This window comes from Xyrauchen texanus, chromosome 38 (assembly GCF_025860055.1).
Source record: "Xyrauchen texanus isolate HMW12.3.18 chromosome 38, RBS_HiC_50CHRs, whole genome shotgun sequence".
Lineage (NCBI taxonomy): Eukaryota > Metazoa > Chordata > Actinopteri > Cypriniformes > Catostomidae > Xyrauchen > Xyrauchen texanus.
Window position 1 is genome coordinate 3,565,514 of NC_068313.1, and position 19,119 is coordinate 3,584,632.

General features: G+C 37.9%; 2 protein-coding genes across 3 annotated transcripts in view; one reads left to right on the forward strand and one right to left on the reverse strand.

Moving 5' to 3' along the window:
* The window catches only part of LOC127631509 (phosphatidylinositol 4,5-bisphosphate 3-kinase catalytic subunit beta isoform-like), a 91,448-nt gene extending 77,135 nt beyond the window's left edge, over positions 1–14,313 (forward strand). For both annotated transcript variants that reach the window (XM_052109653.1, XM_052109654.1), the window contains exons 18-24: positions 1,214–1,323; positions 1,414–1,492; positions 7,711–7,878; positions 8,927–9,050; positions 9,192–9,337; positions 9,422–9,554; positions 10,969–14,313. In XM_052109653.1, coding sequence (XP_051965613.1) covers positions 1,214–1,323; positions 1,414–1,492; positions 7,711–7,878; positions 8,927–9,050; positions 9,192–9,337; positions 9,422–9,554; positions 10,969–11,100 — 892 coding nt within the window. In that variant the 3' untranslated portion in view covers positions 11,101–14,313. The remainder of the gene's footprint in view (positions 1–1,213; positions 1,324–1,413; positions 1,493–7,710; positions 7,879–8,926; positions 9,051–9,191; positions 9,338–9,421; positions 9,555–10,968) is intronic.
* Positions 14,314–14,381: 68 nt separating this feature from the next.
* On the reverse strand, positions 14,382–16,908 carry LOC127631873 (claudin-4-like). The gene has a single exon (XM_052110260.1). It carries the CDS (start codon positions 16,851–16,853, stop codon positions 16,203–16,205), a length of 651 nt encoding a protein of 216 aa, XP_051966220.1. The 5' UTR covers positions 16,854–16,908; the 3' UTR covers positions 14,382–16,202.
* Between the last annotated feature and the right edge of the window lie 2,211 nt (positions 16,909–19,119).

Consider the following 19,119-nt stretch of genomic DNA (forward strand, 5'->3'; position numbering starts at 1 on the left):
GCGCAGGTGTGATATTCAGATGTACCGATCCTGTGCAGGTGTTGTTAGACATGGTCTGCCACTGCGAGGATGATCAGCTGTCTCCCTGTAGCGCTGTCTTGGGTGTCTCACTGTACAGACATTGCAATTTATTGCCCTGGCCACATCTGCAGTCCTCAGGCCTCCATGCAGCATGCCTAAGGCACGTTCACGCAGATGAGCAGGAACCCTGGGCATCTTTCTTTTGGTGTTCTTCAGAGTCTCTTTTGTGTCCTAAGTTTTTATAACTGTGACCTTAATTGCCTGCCATCTGTAAGGTGTTAGTATCTAACATACACACACATCTTTGTTTATGCAATAACTTGTTAGAAACAGCACAAGCCTTGGTACTATTTCTGAAGTGACTTTTTTAATTACTAATGGAGGTTTGGACGCATCATTTGTTTTAAACGAGCAATTTGAACAAGCGGAATCTGATCCGTCGCGTAAGAAAGTAGTTCCATGCACAAATATTCCATGCATTTTTATGACCATACTCAGTTCTTCCTAATTTGTTTTTTAATTTACTTGTTCATCGAACTGTTGTATATAAGCAATATCACACTCGCAATCATGCTATATGGCCCTACATCATTGGACCTGTGACCACATATCAGTAAAATTCTGTATTTTTATGCCAAATTGGGCTAATGAAGTTTATAAATTGGTGGAAGAATTGTTTATTCTGATGATTTTTATATTGTTGTTGCTGTTAAAGGCAACATGAAACGGCATTCATAACTGTTTTACTGCTGTTTTTCTGAAAGTCCAAACTTGATTTGATTCATTGGGAATTGACTAGATTGTGACAAGCAGTCTTTATGTGATTGGTAGTTGGCAGGGATTGGTTTAAAAAATAATGTTTTGTGTCGTCAGCAGAAAAGGAATGCTGTTTCAGAGGAAGAGCATGTTAATACATTTTGATGAAAGATTACGAAGATGAGCTTTGTTTTTGTTTTTTGCTTTTAGATAACATGCACTAATGAATCATTAAAATATGACCAGGAGGTCAATTTGGTGTCTTTTATCATAGTGCTGTTGCCGCCATTGTATAAAAGCCACTTGAGTCTTGTGTTGCGATTCAGTGATTTCACCACATTTAATTGGTCAAATCACTTTATAGCATTGCCTCTCATTGCTAATTACTTCAAAAGAGTGTGATTAGAAGCTCTGTTTGTCTGTCTTTCTCTGACAGTGTGGAGAGATGCAGGTATATGGACTCTAAAATGAAACCCCTCTGGATCGTTTATAATAACAAGCTGCTGGGAGGAGATACACTGGGGATCATCTTCAAAAATGGAGATGGTGAGTGATGGATGGGTTGTATGAAATGCAATTAAATGAGGTCATAAAAGTTTAAGTTAATGAAACATTAATTCTAACAATCTTTCTCAGACTTGAGACAGGACATGTTGACTCTGCAGATCTTGAGGTTGATGGATCTGCTGTGGAAGGAGGCCAATCTGGACCTCAGGTAGTGTGTGTGTGTGTGTGTGTGTGTGTGTGAGCGTGTATTTATCACTTTGTGGGGACCAAATGTCCCCATAAGGATAGTAAAACCTGAAATTTTTGACCTTGTGGGGACATTTTGTCAGTCCCCATGAGGAAAACAGCTTATAAATCATACTAAATTATGTTTTTTGAAAATGTAAAAATGCAGAAAGTTTTCTGTGAGGGTTAGGTTTAGGGGTAGGGTTAGGTTTAGGGGATAGAATATAAAGTTTGTACAGTATAAAAACCATTATGTCTATGGAAAGTCCCCATAAAACATGGAAACACAACATGTGTGTGTGTGTGTGTGTGTGTGTGTGTGTGTGTGTGTGTGTGTGTGTGTGTGTGTGTGTGTGTGTGTGTGTGTGTGTGTATGTACCTCGTTTAAACCTAGTACTACCGCCCATCCTGGGTGATCTGAGTACAAGTGGTCAGCATAAAACAATTTGTATCACCCGCAACACTCACTTTTAAAGAAAACAATTATTCAAACTGTTTCGGTGATATCGTAACTCAAGGTATTCAAAAAGGAATTTAAAATGACTGAATTCAAATCGGTTACAAATCCGGCCCGTTTGAATTTTCCAGTGGCCCGCGTGAGGTTGTCAGTTTTCTTGGGGCGGTTCTCACCAAACATTTTCAATTGTTTTCCTATGTAAACTTGCACTAGACGCACCATGTCTTTTTAGTGTCTTGTGTAGGAGCGCCATGTTTTTAAGACGCTCTCAGAGATTGGCACTACAAATAATCATTATCCGTCATTTTGATGGAATGAGAAGATTAAAGAACTACAATCATGGACGACAGATTGTGAGTTCGGAGAAACAGAAAAGTTCTGTTCATTAATTTGTTCAAGAAAACGTTTGATTTAAAAGGTCAAAGTTTAAATTATTGCATCTATAACAAACTTTACTGTTATTGTTCAGTATTAGTTTTTTTTGTATCAGTCTGGTTTACTCTCATTGTTCCCCATTTTGAAAGCACTTTTTAGTCTATTTTATTTTTTTTGTCTCGAGTAACCTGCCATTTTTTTTTATTATTTCCTCAATTTCCTGCTAGTTGAAAACATTTTTCATGATAAAAAATATTAAACTTATAACACAGATCTTTTATTTATTTAATGAACAAATATTATAGGCCTACTATATAACATGATATCTGCAGATAGCAATTATTTTTTAAATTGTTTTTAACAAAAACGTTCTGACCAGAAAATGTTTTCCATCTGGCCAACTACGAACGTGCCCATCCGTAACCAAAGGTCCCCAGGCTCAATTGGTAAAAGAAATGCATAAATGATGATCAAAGCCAAATATTAAATGCCATGGATCACCAATACTTATTATTTTATTATTTTGTATATGGGGAAGAAAATTCCAATTTCCGCCTATTGTTATTGAGCAAAAAAAATGTTTTTCTTGTTTCATAATATGCCAATGGTGTGAGATCAAACACAAAATTAATTTATTCACATAAATCAATAATGTCAAAATGTATTTAATGCTATTATTGATTTATGTAAATACATTTTTTTTGACCAATGAAAATGGTTAAAATGTAACCATTTACACATACCTCCATTTTGAGAGCCCATCACTCTGGGATTTAACCATATAGGGCCCAAAAATGAAGAACCAAAAAGGAAAGTTAGTTCTGAACCAGAATCGAAAAGGATATGAAGATATCTTTAATTCATCAGGAGTTATTGGCACTCTAAAAGGGAAGTTAACTCAATGTTTTTCCCATTTTTGGACACCGTTGGCATACACCGATCAGCCACAACATTAAAACCACCTGCCTAATATTGTGTAGGTTCCCCTCGTTCTGCCAAAACGGCACCAACCCGCATCTCAGAATAGCATTGAGATGATATTCTTCTCACCACAATTGTACAGCGCGGTTATCTGAGTTACTGTAGACTTTATCAGTTTGAACCAGTCTGGTCATTCTCTGTTGACCTCTCATCATCAACAAGACATTTCCGTCAACAGAACTGCTGCTCACTGGATGTTTTTGTTGTTGGCACCATTCTGAGTAAATTCTAGAAACTGTTGTGTGTGAAAATGCCAGAAATACTCAAACCAGCCCGTCTCAAAAATCATTATCATTTTCATTACTAGACTCTCAAACTGACATTATAAGTATAATTTGGCCTTCTAATTAATTTTTGAAACTAGATTCTGACATTGCCAACATACGGCAGTCTTCTTTGCTTTAGAGACATAAATCTAAAATGAATTCTTGAAACAATACCATGAATGTGGAGAACCAAACAAACTAGTATCTAGTTAAGTGTCCTTAAAAGGCATGTGACACGTTTCCAGCAACAAGTCATTTGTCTATCCATAAATTATCACCTTTTATCCTTTTATCACCTGTTGCTCTATTGTGTCACTTCGGGTTAGGACACAGTTAAAGATTAAAATATGGAAATGGCTCCCTCTAGTGTTTGTGGGTGCTCTTAAATGGATAGTTCACTCAAAAATGAAAGTTCTTGTCATTTACTCACCCACATCTCAGATGTGTATGACTTTATTTCTTCAGCAGAACACAAATGAAGATTTTTAGAAGAATATTTCATCTCTGTAGGTCCTTACAATGCAAGTGAATGGTGACAAAAATTGTGAAGCTCCAAAAAGCACTTAAAGGCATCATATACCTAATCCATAGGACTCCCCTCTTTTAATCCACGTCAAATAATATCTCCATAAATTCTCCACTTTTACTTTCACATTCTTCTTTTATTTTTGGTGCTTCGCATTCTCTGTGCATATCGCCACCTACTGGGCAGGGAGGAGACTTTATTGTAAAGAAAAAAAATAATAATTACTTCACTGTTTCACACCCACACCTATCACATCACTCCTGAAGACATTGTTTTAACCTCTGGAGTCATATGAATCAATTTGTCTCTTGTTTTATTGAAATATTTCAGTTACAGTAAGTCACTTACAATGGAAGTGAATGGGGCCAATCCATAAACATTAAAATGTACACCTTTTCAAATGTTTTGCTAAAAGATGTAAATATGATAAGTGTTAACATGATACTAGTGTGATAAAATCAATGTTCTACACAATTGTAGTATGACAATATTGCTTATAGGTTAGGAAGCAATTTTATCACAATAAACTTATGTTTAGTCAAATAACGTTTACGTCTTGTGGTTATATTTTTGAAACAATGTGTATTTCAACTACTGCTGTCAATTGAACGTGTTAATTCTGTGCAGTTAATTATCTTAAAAAATACGTGTTAAATGAACACAATTAATCAATAAGGAATATTCCTGAGCAACTCAAGCTTGAATTACCACCACTTTTCTCCGGGAGGCAGTAAGTGAAACTTCAGCTGTATAGGCAATGTGCAGCTTATACAGAGAGCAAACACACTCACAGACAACAGACAGCTCAACATGAGCATGTGTTCTTGTGTTCACAGCTTGATGAGCGCCAATCTGAACTAAACGGATCTCAAGACGTGTTCTAAGTGTTAAACTACGTTTAACTTGACACAGTGACCTAAATATTGTATGTTTAATGATGCGACGCAACCAAAGTGAGATGCTCCAAAAGCATCCGTCTGACGCAGGTGTACATTGACGCGCCTTAAACAAGCCCTCATATTAAATCTCCGACTGATTGACTGGATTGCTGTGAACTGTATATCAATGATTGGCTTATGATCAATAATAAGTAAATAAACAATACACTGGATTCTAAAGCCGCTTTTTGTAATGTCTTATCAACGATGAACTCTTCTGCCACAAGAATGTAAGCATTTTAATTACAGTGAGGAAAATAAGTATTTCAACACCCTGCTATTTTGCAAGTTCTCCCACTTAGAAATCATGGAGGGGTCTGAAATTGTCATCGTAGGTGCATGTCCACTGTGAGAGACATAATCCAAAAAAAAAGATCCAGAAATCACAATGTATGATTTTTTAACTATTTATTTGTATGATACAGCTGCAAGTAAGTGTTTGAACACCTGAGAAAATCAATGTTAATATTTGGTACAGTAGCCTTTGTTTGCAATTACAGAGGTCAAACGTTTCCTGTAGTTTTTCACCAGGTTTGCACACACTGCAGGAGGGATTTTGGCCCACTCCTCCACACAGATCTTCTCTAGATCAGTCAGGTTTCTGGGCTGTCGCTGAGAAACACGGAGTTTGAGCTCCTTCCAAAGATTCTCTATTGGGTTTAGGTCTGGAGACTGGCTAGGCCACGCCAGAACCTTGATATGCTTCTTACAGAGCCACTCCTTGGTTATCCTGGCTGTGTGCTTGGTCATTGTCATGTTGGAAGACCCAGCCTCGACCCATCTTCAATGCTCTAACTGAGGGAAGGAGGTTGTTCCCCAAAATCTCGCAATACATGTCCCCGGTCATCCTCTCCTTAATACAGTGCAGTCACCCTGTCCCATGTGCAGAAAAACACCCCCAAAGCATGATGCTACCGCCCCCATGCTTCACAGTAGGGATGGTGTTCTTGGGATGGTACTCATCATTCTTCTTCCTCCAAACACGGTTAGTGGAATTTTGACCAAAAAGTTCTATTTTGGTCTCATCTGACCACATGACTTTCTCCCATGACTCCTCTGGATCATCCAAATGGTCATTGGCAAACTTAAGACGGGCCTTGACATGTGCTGGTTTAAACAGGGGAACCTTCCGTGCCATGCATTATTTCAAACCATGACGTCTTAGTGTATTACCAACAGTAACCTTGGAAACGGTGGTCCCAGCACTTTTCAGGTCATTGACCAGCTCTTCCCGTGTAGTTCTGGGCTGATTTCTCACCTTTCTTAGGATCATTGAGACCCCACGAGGTGAGATCTTGCATGGAGCCCCAGTCCGAGGGAGATTGACAGTCAGGTTTAGCTTCTTCCATTTTAGCTGCATAAAGACAGGAGTCTTTATGCAGCTAACGACTTCAAACAGGTGCATCTAATTTAGGATAATAAATGGAGTGGAGGTGGACATTTTAAAGTCGTTAGCTGCATAAAGACTCCTGTCCACCCCATACAATCAGTAAGAATCCAACTACTAACATGGCCAAGACCAAAGAGCTGTCTAAAGACACTAGAGACAAAATTGTACACCTCCACAAGGCTGGAAAGTGCTACGGGGAAATTGCCAAGCAGCTTGGTGAAAAAAGGTCCACTGTTGGAGCAATCATTAGAAAATGGAAGAAGCTAAACATGACTGTCAATCTCCCTCGGACTGGGGCTCCATGCAAGATCTCACCTCGTGGGGTCTCAATGATCCTAAGAAAGGTGAAAAATCAGCCCAGAACTACACGGGAGGAGCTGGTCAATGACCTGAATTCAAGCTGATAGACAGGTGTTCAAATACTTATTTGCAGCTGTATCATACAAATAAATAGTTAAAAAATCATACATTGTGATTTCTTGTTTTTTTTTTTTTTTAGATTATGTCTCTCACAGTGGACATGCACCTACGATGACAATTTCAGACCCTCCATGATTTCCAAGTGGGAGAACTTGCAAAATAGCAGGGTGTTCAAATACTTATTTGCAGCTGTATCATACAAATAAATAGTTAAAAAATCATACATTGTGATTTCTGGATTTTTTTTTTTAGATTATGTCTCTCACAGTGGACATGCACCTACGATGACAATTTCAGACCCCTCCATGATTTCCAAGTGGGAGAACTTGCAAAATAGCAGGGTGTTCAAATACTTATTTTCCTCACTGTATCTGTATATTTTTATAATATAGTGTGTGTGTGTGTGTGTGTGTGTGTGTGTGTGTGTGTGTGTATGTATGTGTATATATATTGTTTGTAATTATTTTAATATGACTATTTATAATTATTTCGTCATTATATATTGTTATTTGAGGGGCTTTCTTCTCAATTATTTATATTTGCTATTAATTGTGATTAAATAATTGGCACACCATGTCATTAATTAGATTAAAACATTTTAATTGCTTAAAGCCCTAATTTGAACATTTCTGGATTGGCATCATTCACTTCCATTGTAAGTGTCTTACTGAAACCGTGACTTTAGCCTTTTTGTATTTATGTATAAACAAAAGACGAGATGGAAATATGTTTTGTGGTAATGAATATTACCAGAAAAGTGCTGTCGATTGAGCTAAGTGTGTTGAAGCCCAATATTCCAGTGGTCATTTTTCAAGTGATGAAGTTCCCTCATATTTGATCTCTTGTAGAATCGTGCCTTATGGTTGCTTGGCAACAGGAGATCATTCTGGTCTGATTGAGGTGGTCTCTTCAGCTGATACAATTGCTAACATCCAAAAAACAAGCAGCAACATGGCCGCCGCAGCCGCCTTCAATAAAGACGCTCTGTTGAACTGGCTCAAAGACAAGAACTCTGGGTGAGTGAGTCCCTTCCGAACGGTGCTCCATTACACTAACATTATTCCAATACTTTCATGTTTCTAAAGCACCTGTGTATGACAGTTACATTGTTGATGTGCTCTTGCTAGATTTTTACCATAGAAACAAAATTAGCATCAGAACAATAGATCAGCAATGGCCATCGAACATAACCGTCGAGATTCAAAAGTAAAAACCCCATTCACTTTTTCATGATAACGTATAACACTTTAAAGACACACTTACCACAAGCTCTGGGGTTGTATATCGATGGTATATGCTTACAGAAATATATATTAAAGAAGTACAAATACTTTTTATGGTACTTAAGTAAATGTTTTGAATATTTCTGATGACTTTTACTTCACTACTTCACTTGATGAGAAAATGAATACTTTTACTCTGGTACATTTCTCCAGACTCTTTTGTTACTACTGCGACTGACCAAAGCTAAAATGAAGAGTTGTAAATGTAAATCGCATCATTGACAGTGATTACTGATTTGCTAAAGAAACTTTTGAGTTAAATCTCTTGATCAGTAAAATCCATTCAGACAGCTTAACTATTCATTTGCAAATCGATTCGTGAATCATCCGAAACCGCGGACAGCATGCGGCTCTCCACTGGCTGCCGGTTGATGCACGTATCAAATTCAAGGCTCTGATGCTGCATACAGAACAGTCACTGGGTCTGCTCCAACATACCTAAGATCATTTCTGCAGAGCTATACGCCCAATAGAAGCCTGCGGTCGGCTATGGAACGTCGCCTTGTCGTACCAACACAAGAGGCACCAAAACACTTTCTCTGACTTTCTGGAACCAAGTTGGCTGAAAAAGTGGGCGGGTACTGTTGCTTGATTTAACTGTTAGATCTACTAATAATACTATAGGCCACACTTATTCTGGCATCCCTGCAGTTCCTGGTGATATGAATAAAATGTAATATTATTGGTTAAGATTCATAAAAATATCCGGCAGTGTAATACTTGAATTAAATATAGATGCTGTTGCATCAAAACTGATTGGTGATGTGATGTGTTGACATAGAGATGCTTTGGACAAAGCCATCGAGGAGTTCACACTATCATGTGCCGGTTACTGTGTTGCAACCTACGTCTTGGGCATTGGCGATCGCCATAGTGACAACATCATGGTTCGCAGTACAGGTCAGGTAGGTGTCAGAAGTGCTCTAAATGTGAAGACATTCAATATTATGTGATCTCAAACATATCTCTGTTGATAAAAAATTTCATTTTACTGGAACTTAATGTGTGTGTGCATGTGCATGTGCGTGTGTGTGTGTGTAATGCAGCTCTTCCACATAGACTTTGGCCATATCCTGGGAAACTTCAAGTCCAAGTTTGGAATCAAGCGTGAACGCGTTCCCTTCATCCTCACACACGACTTCATCCATGTGATTCAACAGGGCAAAACTGGCAACACAGAGAAATTTGGAAAGTTAGTGATGGGTGGAAACAACCTTTGTCTTTTTTAATGAGACAGGCCACTGATCTGACATAATCTGTGTGTGACTGTGTGTAGTTTCCGGCAGTACTGTGAGGAGGCCTATCTGATTCTGAGGAGGAATGGAAATCTGTTCATCACACTGTTTGCTCTGATGCTCACAGCAGGCCTGCCGGAGCTCACATCTGTCAAAGATATCCAGTATTTAAAGGTAAACGTACACACAGACCTTATGTCACACACCATCCTGGTGTACTAAAGTGAAACACAACTTTCCGTCTGTTCCTCACACAAAGCTCTCGTAGGCTTCAGAAGACTTGGAATCCGGCGCATCAGTTGAATGGACTACTTTCATTTTCTTATATGATCCTTTTGTGGAAAGTGAAACACACCCATCAGGAGCATCTTAAAAACTCACCTTTCTTAATCTTAAGCAGTGAGCTAGAATCACAAGCCCTTTCCACTTTTAGTCACGAGTATGAATTCAGTTATAGATATCTGTGATTCGGTTTTCACTTGTTAAATGCTAAATCTTTATATCAGGAATTGAATGACTAGGGGTGAAAACGCCAACCACCATCAACGTTTTTTATATCAGCAATGTGATCTTGATGTAAACTATTATATATATCTGTAACTGCATTTTATTAGTAATGGTCTATCGTTCACTCCTGTTTGAAATGCAGTTACAGATATCTATAATTCATTTTGTTATCAGTTATGTTCTCATTATATTTATATCAATAATCACATTGTTACTAGTGCAGAAACTCTATTCCTGATCTCAACAATTGAATTAAACTAACACATTTTTATATTAGTAAATGTAGTGGCAATGTTAATTTCAGATATCTATAATGTTTAATTAGTAAGAAAGCATTTTTGGAAATCTTTAATTACTCTTCAATTTATTGATATCTTATGGTAAACCGAATTAACTTTAATCATTTTAATTGCACAGGAGGTGATATAAGTAATTACATTTGCACGTAAAAATTCTTGATATAAAAACTGGTGACATCACTCGCAGAAATAGACATTTTTGTATGGCAAGCCGAATTGACTTTTAATCACATGCAGGAGATGAATTAAAGAATATAAACAATTACAACAATTTAAGATTAAATGCACATCTTTGATATCAGTTATTACACTTGCACTAATAAAAACAGTTAATTCTTGATATAAAAAATATTGCAAGCCCTTTTGACATTTAATGACGTGCCAGATCTGAGTTATAGGTATCTGCATCTCAATTTTCACTAGTTATGCTAATTTTCATTTCAGCAGTGGAAATACTACTTGTTAAAATGCTGGTAATACTTGATATTAGTGAATGCATTCGGACTAGTAAAAACGTTAATTCCTGATTTCAAAATTGACATCTTTACTCATGGAAATACCCATTCTTCATGTCAAAACTTTAATTTCAAATAGTGAAAAACATCATTGATGTATCATTGATGTCTGTTACTGCATTTACACTAGTAAAAATTCACAATTATTATTAAAACTATTAAAATTGTGTTGTAGAAACATATCATCCAGATCTGGCATGTCATTAAATGTCAAAAGGGCTTGCCATAGAACTAGACATTAACACCAGCTGTTTGTATGTTCTCCAGGACTCTCTGGCGTTAGGTAAAACTGACGAGGAGGCTCTCAAACAGTTCCGGCAGAAGTTTGACGAGGCTCTCAGGGAGAGTTGGACCACAAAAGTCAACTGGATGGCTCACAACGTGGCTCACCCTTCCTAACCCAACCAAACACAGACATTTGGCTCCAAACTGAAGACCGGCAACACCAGGAAATGTAAAACAGCTTATTTATGATCTACAATATTCAACAATATATTGTCCAAACCGATGGATCTGAATGATCGGAAACGTCTTTGTAGAAAACCAAAAACGTTGCTCCCACGTTCTGTTGGATACATGAACTGCTTCTGTACCACTGTAGGACCTGACGAAACCTGGTGGAATCAGATGTAATGGCCTTAAGAAGGGAACAAAGTAGAGAACTTCTGCCTTTTCTTCCTCCGCTGAGAAAATCAATGAACGATATTTAACTGAGAGAATCCGGGGGAGTTCTGAAACACGTGATTCAGTCTGATAGCACAAGACCAGTTTAGGCCTTCCAGACATGATGAGATATCATTGTACAGCCTTGTTAATGTACTGGGACTCACCAATCAGAGCTCAAGCTCAGAGGAAGTGCATCTTATCAGACCAATCCGACTTGGGGAGAACGTGTGCCTCACTGCTTAAGAAACTTTTTGACTTCCTGTTTTGTTTGTAACTGTATGTGCTATACTACTTTATTAAGAAAAATCGTCTTCAAAACACTGGAATCATGCTATATGTATAAATATTTGATGGGTTTTAAGTGTTTTAATGGTAAAGCACTCTTCCTAAACGCCGTTGTGCTGCTTATTAGTAAAGTACAAATTGCTGTAATCAAAAATGTCGGAAGGCTGCACACACAGATGTCGCTGAGGATCATTATTGAACAAAGTGGTCAATGTAGAGGACGTTTTCCCCAATGCCCCACCACCCCTTCTTCTCTCTTCAGAGCTAGCCATAAAAATCGAAACTTGCTGCATCATACGGCATCATAGTCAAGCCTGTAATTTAATGGTACAATGCATAGAAATCACACATTTCTGTTGCTCATGATTTAAGATTCCCATTTAGTTCAAAAATCAACACAGAAAACAGAGATGACCAAAAATGTAGTGAAGGTCTAGCTGTGGTGCCCGAGTCTACAGATAGCACAGTAGTAATCACTGATGTTTGCCTATATTTTGAAATCACAGCTTTCTACTGCTGATGACATGCTTTGTGTCTCTATTGCTGCTTGTGTTACTGGCAGTGTAACTGGAGATGTATAGATGCACGTGCATGTTATTTGGACACTGAGCGAATGTGTGTGTGTGTATCTGTGAAAGGGAGAATGAGAAGAAAGCCGTACTGTGATGTAATAGGATTATTAGGAGCAATGCAAAGATTCTAGGACCAACTTTCAGAGAATTATTCATGCATTTCCTGTGCTGTGATGCCAGAATATGAGAATATAAGATTAAGATTTCTGTCTTCAATGAAACTGTATACTCAAGCATGTTACTCGAATGTCTACTGGCCCTGTTATATAGGATGTTTTCATGCCTCTCTTTGACCTGGTGCAGTATGCAAATGTGATGTGCAACCATAAACTACAATGTGTGTGTGTGTGTGTGTGTGCGCACGCGCACTCTTGCTGCTGAACTTTGATTTCACTGAAACTTTAAATACAGGCTTAGCTCTGTCTTGACCATTTCATAGAAATACTATTAAAGTTGTTTTCTTTCATGTTTCTTTCTTGATTTCATTTTGCTTTGAAGAAATTGTACTTTTGAGAATTGAATTGCAAAAATGCCTGGATGAATGCCTTATATGACTTTTATACCTGATTACGCAGGTGCACGGTATTTGAAATGTCAGCTAAGCTACGTTTTGGAGCTGTGTAATATTATGGATTGAAGTGTTTTCTAATGCAGGTTTTGGGGTAATTTGTTGCCAAATATAATAACAATTAATCAGTGCACAAACTCATCGAGATACTGTTGTTGTTCAAGCAGGTTTTTAATGAAAAAAATACATATATTTTATTTCTCCCCACCTTTGTCTGAAGACTTGGAAAAGGAAGCAATGGTAAACAAAAGGTTTTGTTGTGGCGTTGTCACCAAACTGCCCAGATATCCCATGACATCATGTCGAAGACTCATACAAGTTTTCTTTTAAATCCGATAAAGCGTTGAAAATGTATATTCAAATTCTAAATGGGGAAGAAGCAATATGGCCGATTTCAAAAAATTGTGATTGTATCATAGACACCAACCCTTATGATTTTAGGCAAACTGTTCAAAAGATATGGGAAAAATGTCCTTGACCCTTGCTGTCACCAAACTTTGCATGTACTCTCAGATCATGGTGCTTATGAAGCATACCAAGTTTAGTTTCTTTAGGACAAAGCATTGCTGAGATACAGCCTCGCTGTTTAGCGTACTCGCTGCTGAATTTGTTGATGCATTATAAGAAGTAATATTTTGACACCGATTGGGTAAACAGGGTCTCAAGATGATCTGATACAAATTTGGGGAAGATCCGTTGAAGGCTGTGGGACAAGTTCACAAAAACTGGACAGTTAAAAACAGCCTGGTCTGATGAATCTGGATTTCTGCTGAGATAGACAAATGGACCCATGGCAGCCTCAGCTTTCTGTTCTTGGTTGTCAGAAGTGGAACCCGACGTGGTCTTCTGCTGTTGTAGCCCATCTGCCTCTAGGTTCGACATGTGCATTCTGAGATGCTATTCTAGAGACTGTTGTGTGTGAAAATCCCAGAAGATCAGCAGTTACAGAAATACTGAAACCATCTAGTCTGGCGCCAACAGCCCATCAAATTACTGAGATCACATTTTACCCCATTCTGATGGTTGATGTGAACATTAACTTAAGCTCCTGACCAGTATCTGAATGATTTTATGCACAGCACTGCTGCCACATGATTGGCTGATTAGATAATCACATGAATAATAGATGTACAGGTGTTCCTAATAATGTGGTCGGTGAGTGTAATTAAAATCATGACCAAAATGAAGATGTGTGGGTCAAGAGAAGGCATGACAATCAATCATTGATGCCTGTGTGTAACGCTACGATTCAAAAAGCACACAAAATGCTGTTTGAAAAAGAACAGATGCTCTTGTAAAAAAATATTGTGCAATATCAGAGTCCTCTTCTGCCTTATACCCCATACCTGATATGACCTCATAATATATCCTACATATGACTTCGCAGTCGGGACAATTGTAACATTTCACTTGCTTTTATTTAGAATATGTTCAAATATTTGCGTAGTGGAAATATTTTATTTGGTTGGTATGTGTACTTTTTATTTGTGATACAAAACGTAGTGTAGTTTATTTGGTTCCTGAGAGTTATCCAAAAATGTGTCCCAAACTACTTTATATTAAATTATGAAATGACTTCTGTGTATACTTCTTTTATTGCAACTCCTTTATTAAAACAAGAGAACAAATGAACCTACAGTAAAATAAAACATGCAAAAAACAGTTTTAAACAGAAAGCCAGGGGTTTCAAAAAGTTCATTAAAGCAATGAAAGGCTTTTATAAGCCACAAAGATAGAGGGTTGCCACACGATTTGTTTCCAGAACCAAAGTGTGTTTGTAAGTATTGCAAGTCTTCAGAAGGCATACGAAAGTTTATAGTGAGAAACAAACTGGAATTGAAGTCATTTTTCAACAAGAATCTTGACATCTATTGCATGATAATGAGCACTCGTTTACAGTGGTACACGTTTACATGAGAACCTCAATTGTGCTTAAAGTCTTGGCAGAGTCACATGCATCATTCACACACAGACACCCTAACCTTAATAACAGCAAATGTGAATCTCATGAGACGTTGGCATCTGGACAGTTACCTTTATAAACAACTTTCCAAACAGGTTTCAACCAGTGTTTTCCCAGTTTCAGTATCCTTAATACATACATGTTATATTTACGTTTCTTATTTTATGCTGAGTTTATTTATTAATGTCATAATAAATTAGACCTTGAAGTCCAGTACACGCATATGTGCAAAGGCCTGATAATATTATTTCTATTAGCAAAAATTGCATTACCACTTCCACGACTGTAACAGACTTTAAAAAATAAATCATAAAAAGGAAGGCAAAAAAAAGGCATAATTCTGCCTATTGTGCAAATGAATAATCTTAAAACAGTAAATAAAATAATAGAAATATTTTATGTAATTTAACAGGAATATTGCTAGACAGAACTTGAATGTAACAACAAACAATGTGTCAATAAAAACAAAGCAACTTAGTTGCAAGTTAAGAAAAATCCCTGCAATAATAATTATATATATATTAGCCGAATGGTCAATTGTTTGTATATATATACACTACCGGTCAAAAGTTTTGAAACACTTGACTGAAATGTTTCTCATGATCTTAATAATCTTTTGATCTGAGGGCGTATGCTGAAATGTTGGAAATTTAAGCCACTATATTCATTTATTTCATTATAAAACAAAAAATAATAAATACATAAAAAAAAGTTTTTGAAATGGATGACTTGGACCAAATAATAAAGAAAAGCAGCCGATAAGTCCCCAACATAGATGGGAACTCCTTCAATACTGTTTAAAAGCATCCCAGCGTGATACCTCAAGAAATTGCTTGAGAAAATGTCAAGAGTTCATTTCTGCAAATTCTAGACAAAGGGGGAATACTATGAAGATGATCAAATATAACAGATTTAATTTATTTTGGATTTTGTTTTGTCAACATAATTCTCATATTTCCATTTATGTTATTCCATAGTTTTGATGACTTTACTATTATTCTAAAATGTGAAGAATAAAATACAATTATAATAAAGAATGAGTGTTTCAAAACTTTTGACCGGTAGTGTAAATATATTATTATTCTTAAATAGCTTTAAATAAACTTATTTAAACAATATTTACTCCAAAATGTTTGAAAATATCTATATTTTTAAACTGCACTATGCATTAACAAGGTCATAATTTTGGAACCAACAAAATGACTGCATGTAATTGACCATTCGGCCAATGCCTATAATCTGAAACTGGCCAAATACCAGTCGACTAATTGGTCTGGCCAATATTTTGGTCTATCACTAAATATAAGGTAATCGTTAAGCACACTTTATATCAAAATAGCAACTGTTAACCGTAGCCCTAAATGAGAAAAATTCAACATGGCCAATCCTTGTTCTCTGAATATAGATGCCACGACGTTCCTTGTCAAAATACATCAAATGAATCCATTCATCTGGTAAGGGGAGTTTGTATGAAAGCAGAACTGTTTATGGTGCGAAGTGGATCCTCTAACCCGAGCTCTGAAGTTGCTAGTCTCCTTTCCTCTCTTCGCTTCCGCACTTCTTTAAAGCAAATAATGCTCAGCACGCCACCACCCACCATAAGCAGCGCCGTGCCCACCCAGCCAATGAAGATCGCTGCTCCCCACTCCCGTGTCAGGGAGACACCAATGTCCAAATCCCCCTCTGTTAAATGTGTAGCCCAAGAGACCACCACCAGTAACAGCAGCCCTCCAATCACAAATGTCGGCCCGGAAGCTGCTTTAAACCGTACGTTCTTTGGATATCTTATCCATCCTACAGGGTAAACTGCCATTGCGAGAAATCCCGTTCCTATAGACGCAATGAGGAGGATTTTCCAGGCGGTGAAATGCTCAGTTAGAGGCAGGAGAGACTGATAGAAGTTGCAGTGCAGGCTGCCAGTCGTGTGGTGTTGCCAGTTTAGCCACACTCCATCCCAGTACAATGGAAGTGTTGTTGTGGTGTTGTCTAACGTGCCACTTACGTTCCACATGGGCAGAAATCTTGTGAGGATAGTGCAAAACCAGCCTGCACAGGTCAACCCAAAGCCAAAAAACTCGATTTTTATATCCATGTCCATATCAGGAGAGCAGAGCTGAGCAGTTTCCCAAAGTGTGGGAACCAGCTGTACTGCATTCCAGCTGTGGGTGGAGAGATTCACTGTGGTTGAAACGTGGAGAATTCTTTTGTGTTTGTTGCCATGGTTTCATAACAATCCCTGTTTACACACAGGATCAAACATGAAAATGGAGCTGTGGAATACATTGGCTTAATCGTGCTTAATACCTAAATAATTATTGGCATGGTTCAGTTCCACAATGATAGACAACTGCAGAACTTTGATCTTGTGTAGCCATGTGTTCAACTTCTCATTGCAGCTATTAGACAGCAAAAGACCATCTTATAGACATTTAAAGCACCCAAACATAGTTTGTATTTGTACATCGGATTTGTGATCAGAATTTGGCAATTCTGATGATAGTCATTTCTCAAAAGAGCTCATCGTATCAACCCTGTACCTTATAAACATGTGCTGATGAGGGCCTGGTAGTGTATCTGTCTGCGTGAGAGAGAGCGGGAAGGCTCGTCACCAGGGTTATCATCATCTCTCCCCTGCTACATTCAGTGAGCAGCAGTTCTGTGGATGGAAATGTCTTGTTGATGAGAGAAGCAGGGCTTTTGGATAACATCAATGTGCTACTGGTCAGAAAACAAATTCTACTAGCATTAATAATGTGACACAGAAACAGCAATGAGGTCTTATTTCATTTCTGCAGTACAGCACTGAGGTGGTGGTCACGTTCCTCAGCAGTCTCCTCATATATGATAAGATCATCCAGGTAATTTTGGACACCCGGCACCCCCCACCAGGGAGTTAAAGCCAAGCCATAGGGAACCCTGCAAAATCTGAAGAGGCCCTCATATGGATGAAGGCTGTAATCTCTCAAATATCCTCATGCAGGGGCAGCTGGTAGTATGCATTTGCTAAATCAATGGTCGAAAATTATGTGGCACACCGAAGGTTGGTAAGCAGTTCGTCCATGTGTGGTAATGGATAGCATTCAGTGATTACAGCTTTGTTTAATTCCCATAGGTCAGTACACATCCGTATTCCGACATTTTCTTTCCTGTAACCACGATGGGGGATTCCCAGGCAGAAGCATCCACCTTTTCAATGATGCCTTCAGCAGACAATCCAACTCAGAGGAGTAAGTGTGACAAATTTGGCTGCACAGGTTTCAAAGTGGGGTCAATTTAACCTTGTGAACAAAGTTCTTAAGCTATAATAATATATTCTTAAGGCATATAATAATTCCGAATCACTTTAAAAAATGATAACAAAGGTTTTGTTTCTACTCAACCAAAAACTGATGTATGGATGTTAAAGCGTTGAATCCATCTCCTCCTATATTCTCCAGTGTTTCCAAAAAACTACTAGCAGAGTGAACTGCTGATCACCTTGATGAACTAGCTGATTCTGAAATGATATTTCCTTAAATACTTTCAATAAAACAAGCTACAGTTTTATTGGGGAGCAAATGGACATTCAACTGTAGCACATTAGCCAAAATGTGCTACAGTTGTAAAGCAAAACTCTTGTAAAAAAAATAAAAATAACAAAAAAACACACTAATGCACTCGTATGTTTAACCAACAGTGCCACCTAGTGTCAGAACCAAGTAGTAACGTCTCATTATTGTCAAGTCAAGTCAAGTGCTTTTTATTGTCGTTTCAACCATATACAGTTAGTACAGTACACAGCAAAACGAGACAACGTTCCTCCAGGACCATGGTGCTACATAAAAACAACAAAGGACCAACATAGGACCACAGTGTGTGAAGTGTATTTGATGCGGGTTGATTTTTTGTTTCGTGATTTGAGGGCAGGGCTAGACTGGCATTTACCCGGTGGGCCGACGGTCTTTTGGTCCGAACAGGGGCGGAATGTCCATCGGGGGAACCTAGCGGGCCGGTGGCTCGTCCGCGAAACGTGCCGAATGGGCCGCGATAAGCAACAATGAGGCACCGCGTTATGCACAAAACGGCGCCGCGATATGCAGCAAAGGACAGCGTTGATTATCCTCTGCCGGTAACAGCAACTTTGCGAATGGATCGTTCACATTTTCTATTTTTGAATGTTTTTTTGGTTGTTTTTTCCCATTCTGAGTACATAATCTTAAATGTGTGTAAATAGTTAGAGTTCTTCTAAATTCAACAGTTTTGTGTGCATCTTATTTTCTATCATAAAAGAAATGTTCTGAATTCAATACAAGTTCAACTCAATCAACAGCATTTGTGGTGTAATGTTGATGATTACCACTAAACATAGTTTTAACTGGTTCCTC

What these genes read in the sequence shown, in the direction of transcription:
- LOC127631873 (XM_052110260.1), bottom strand. Translation starts at nt 16,853, where the DNA reads ATGGACATGGATATAAAAATCGAGTTTTTTGGCTTTGGGTTGACCTGT.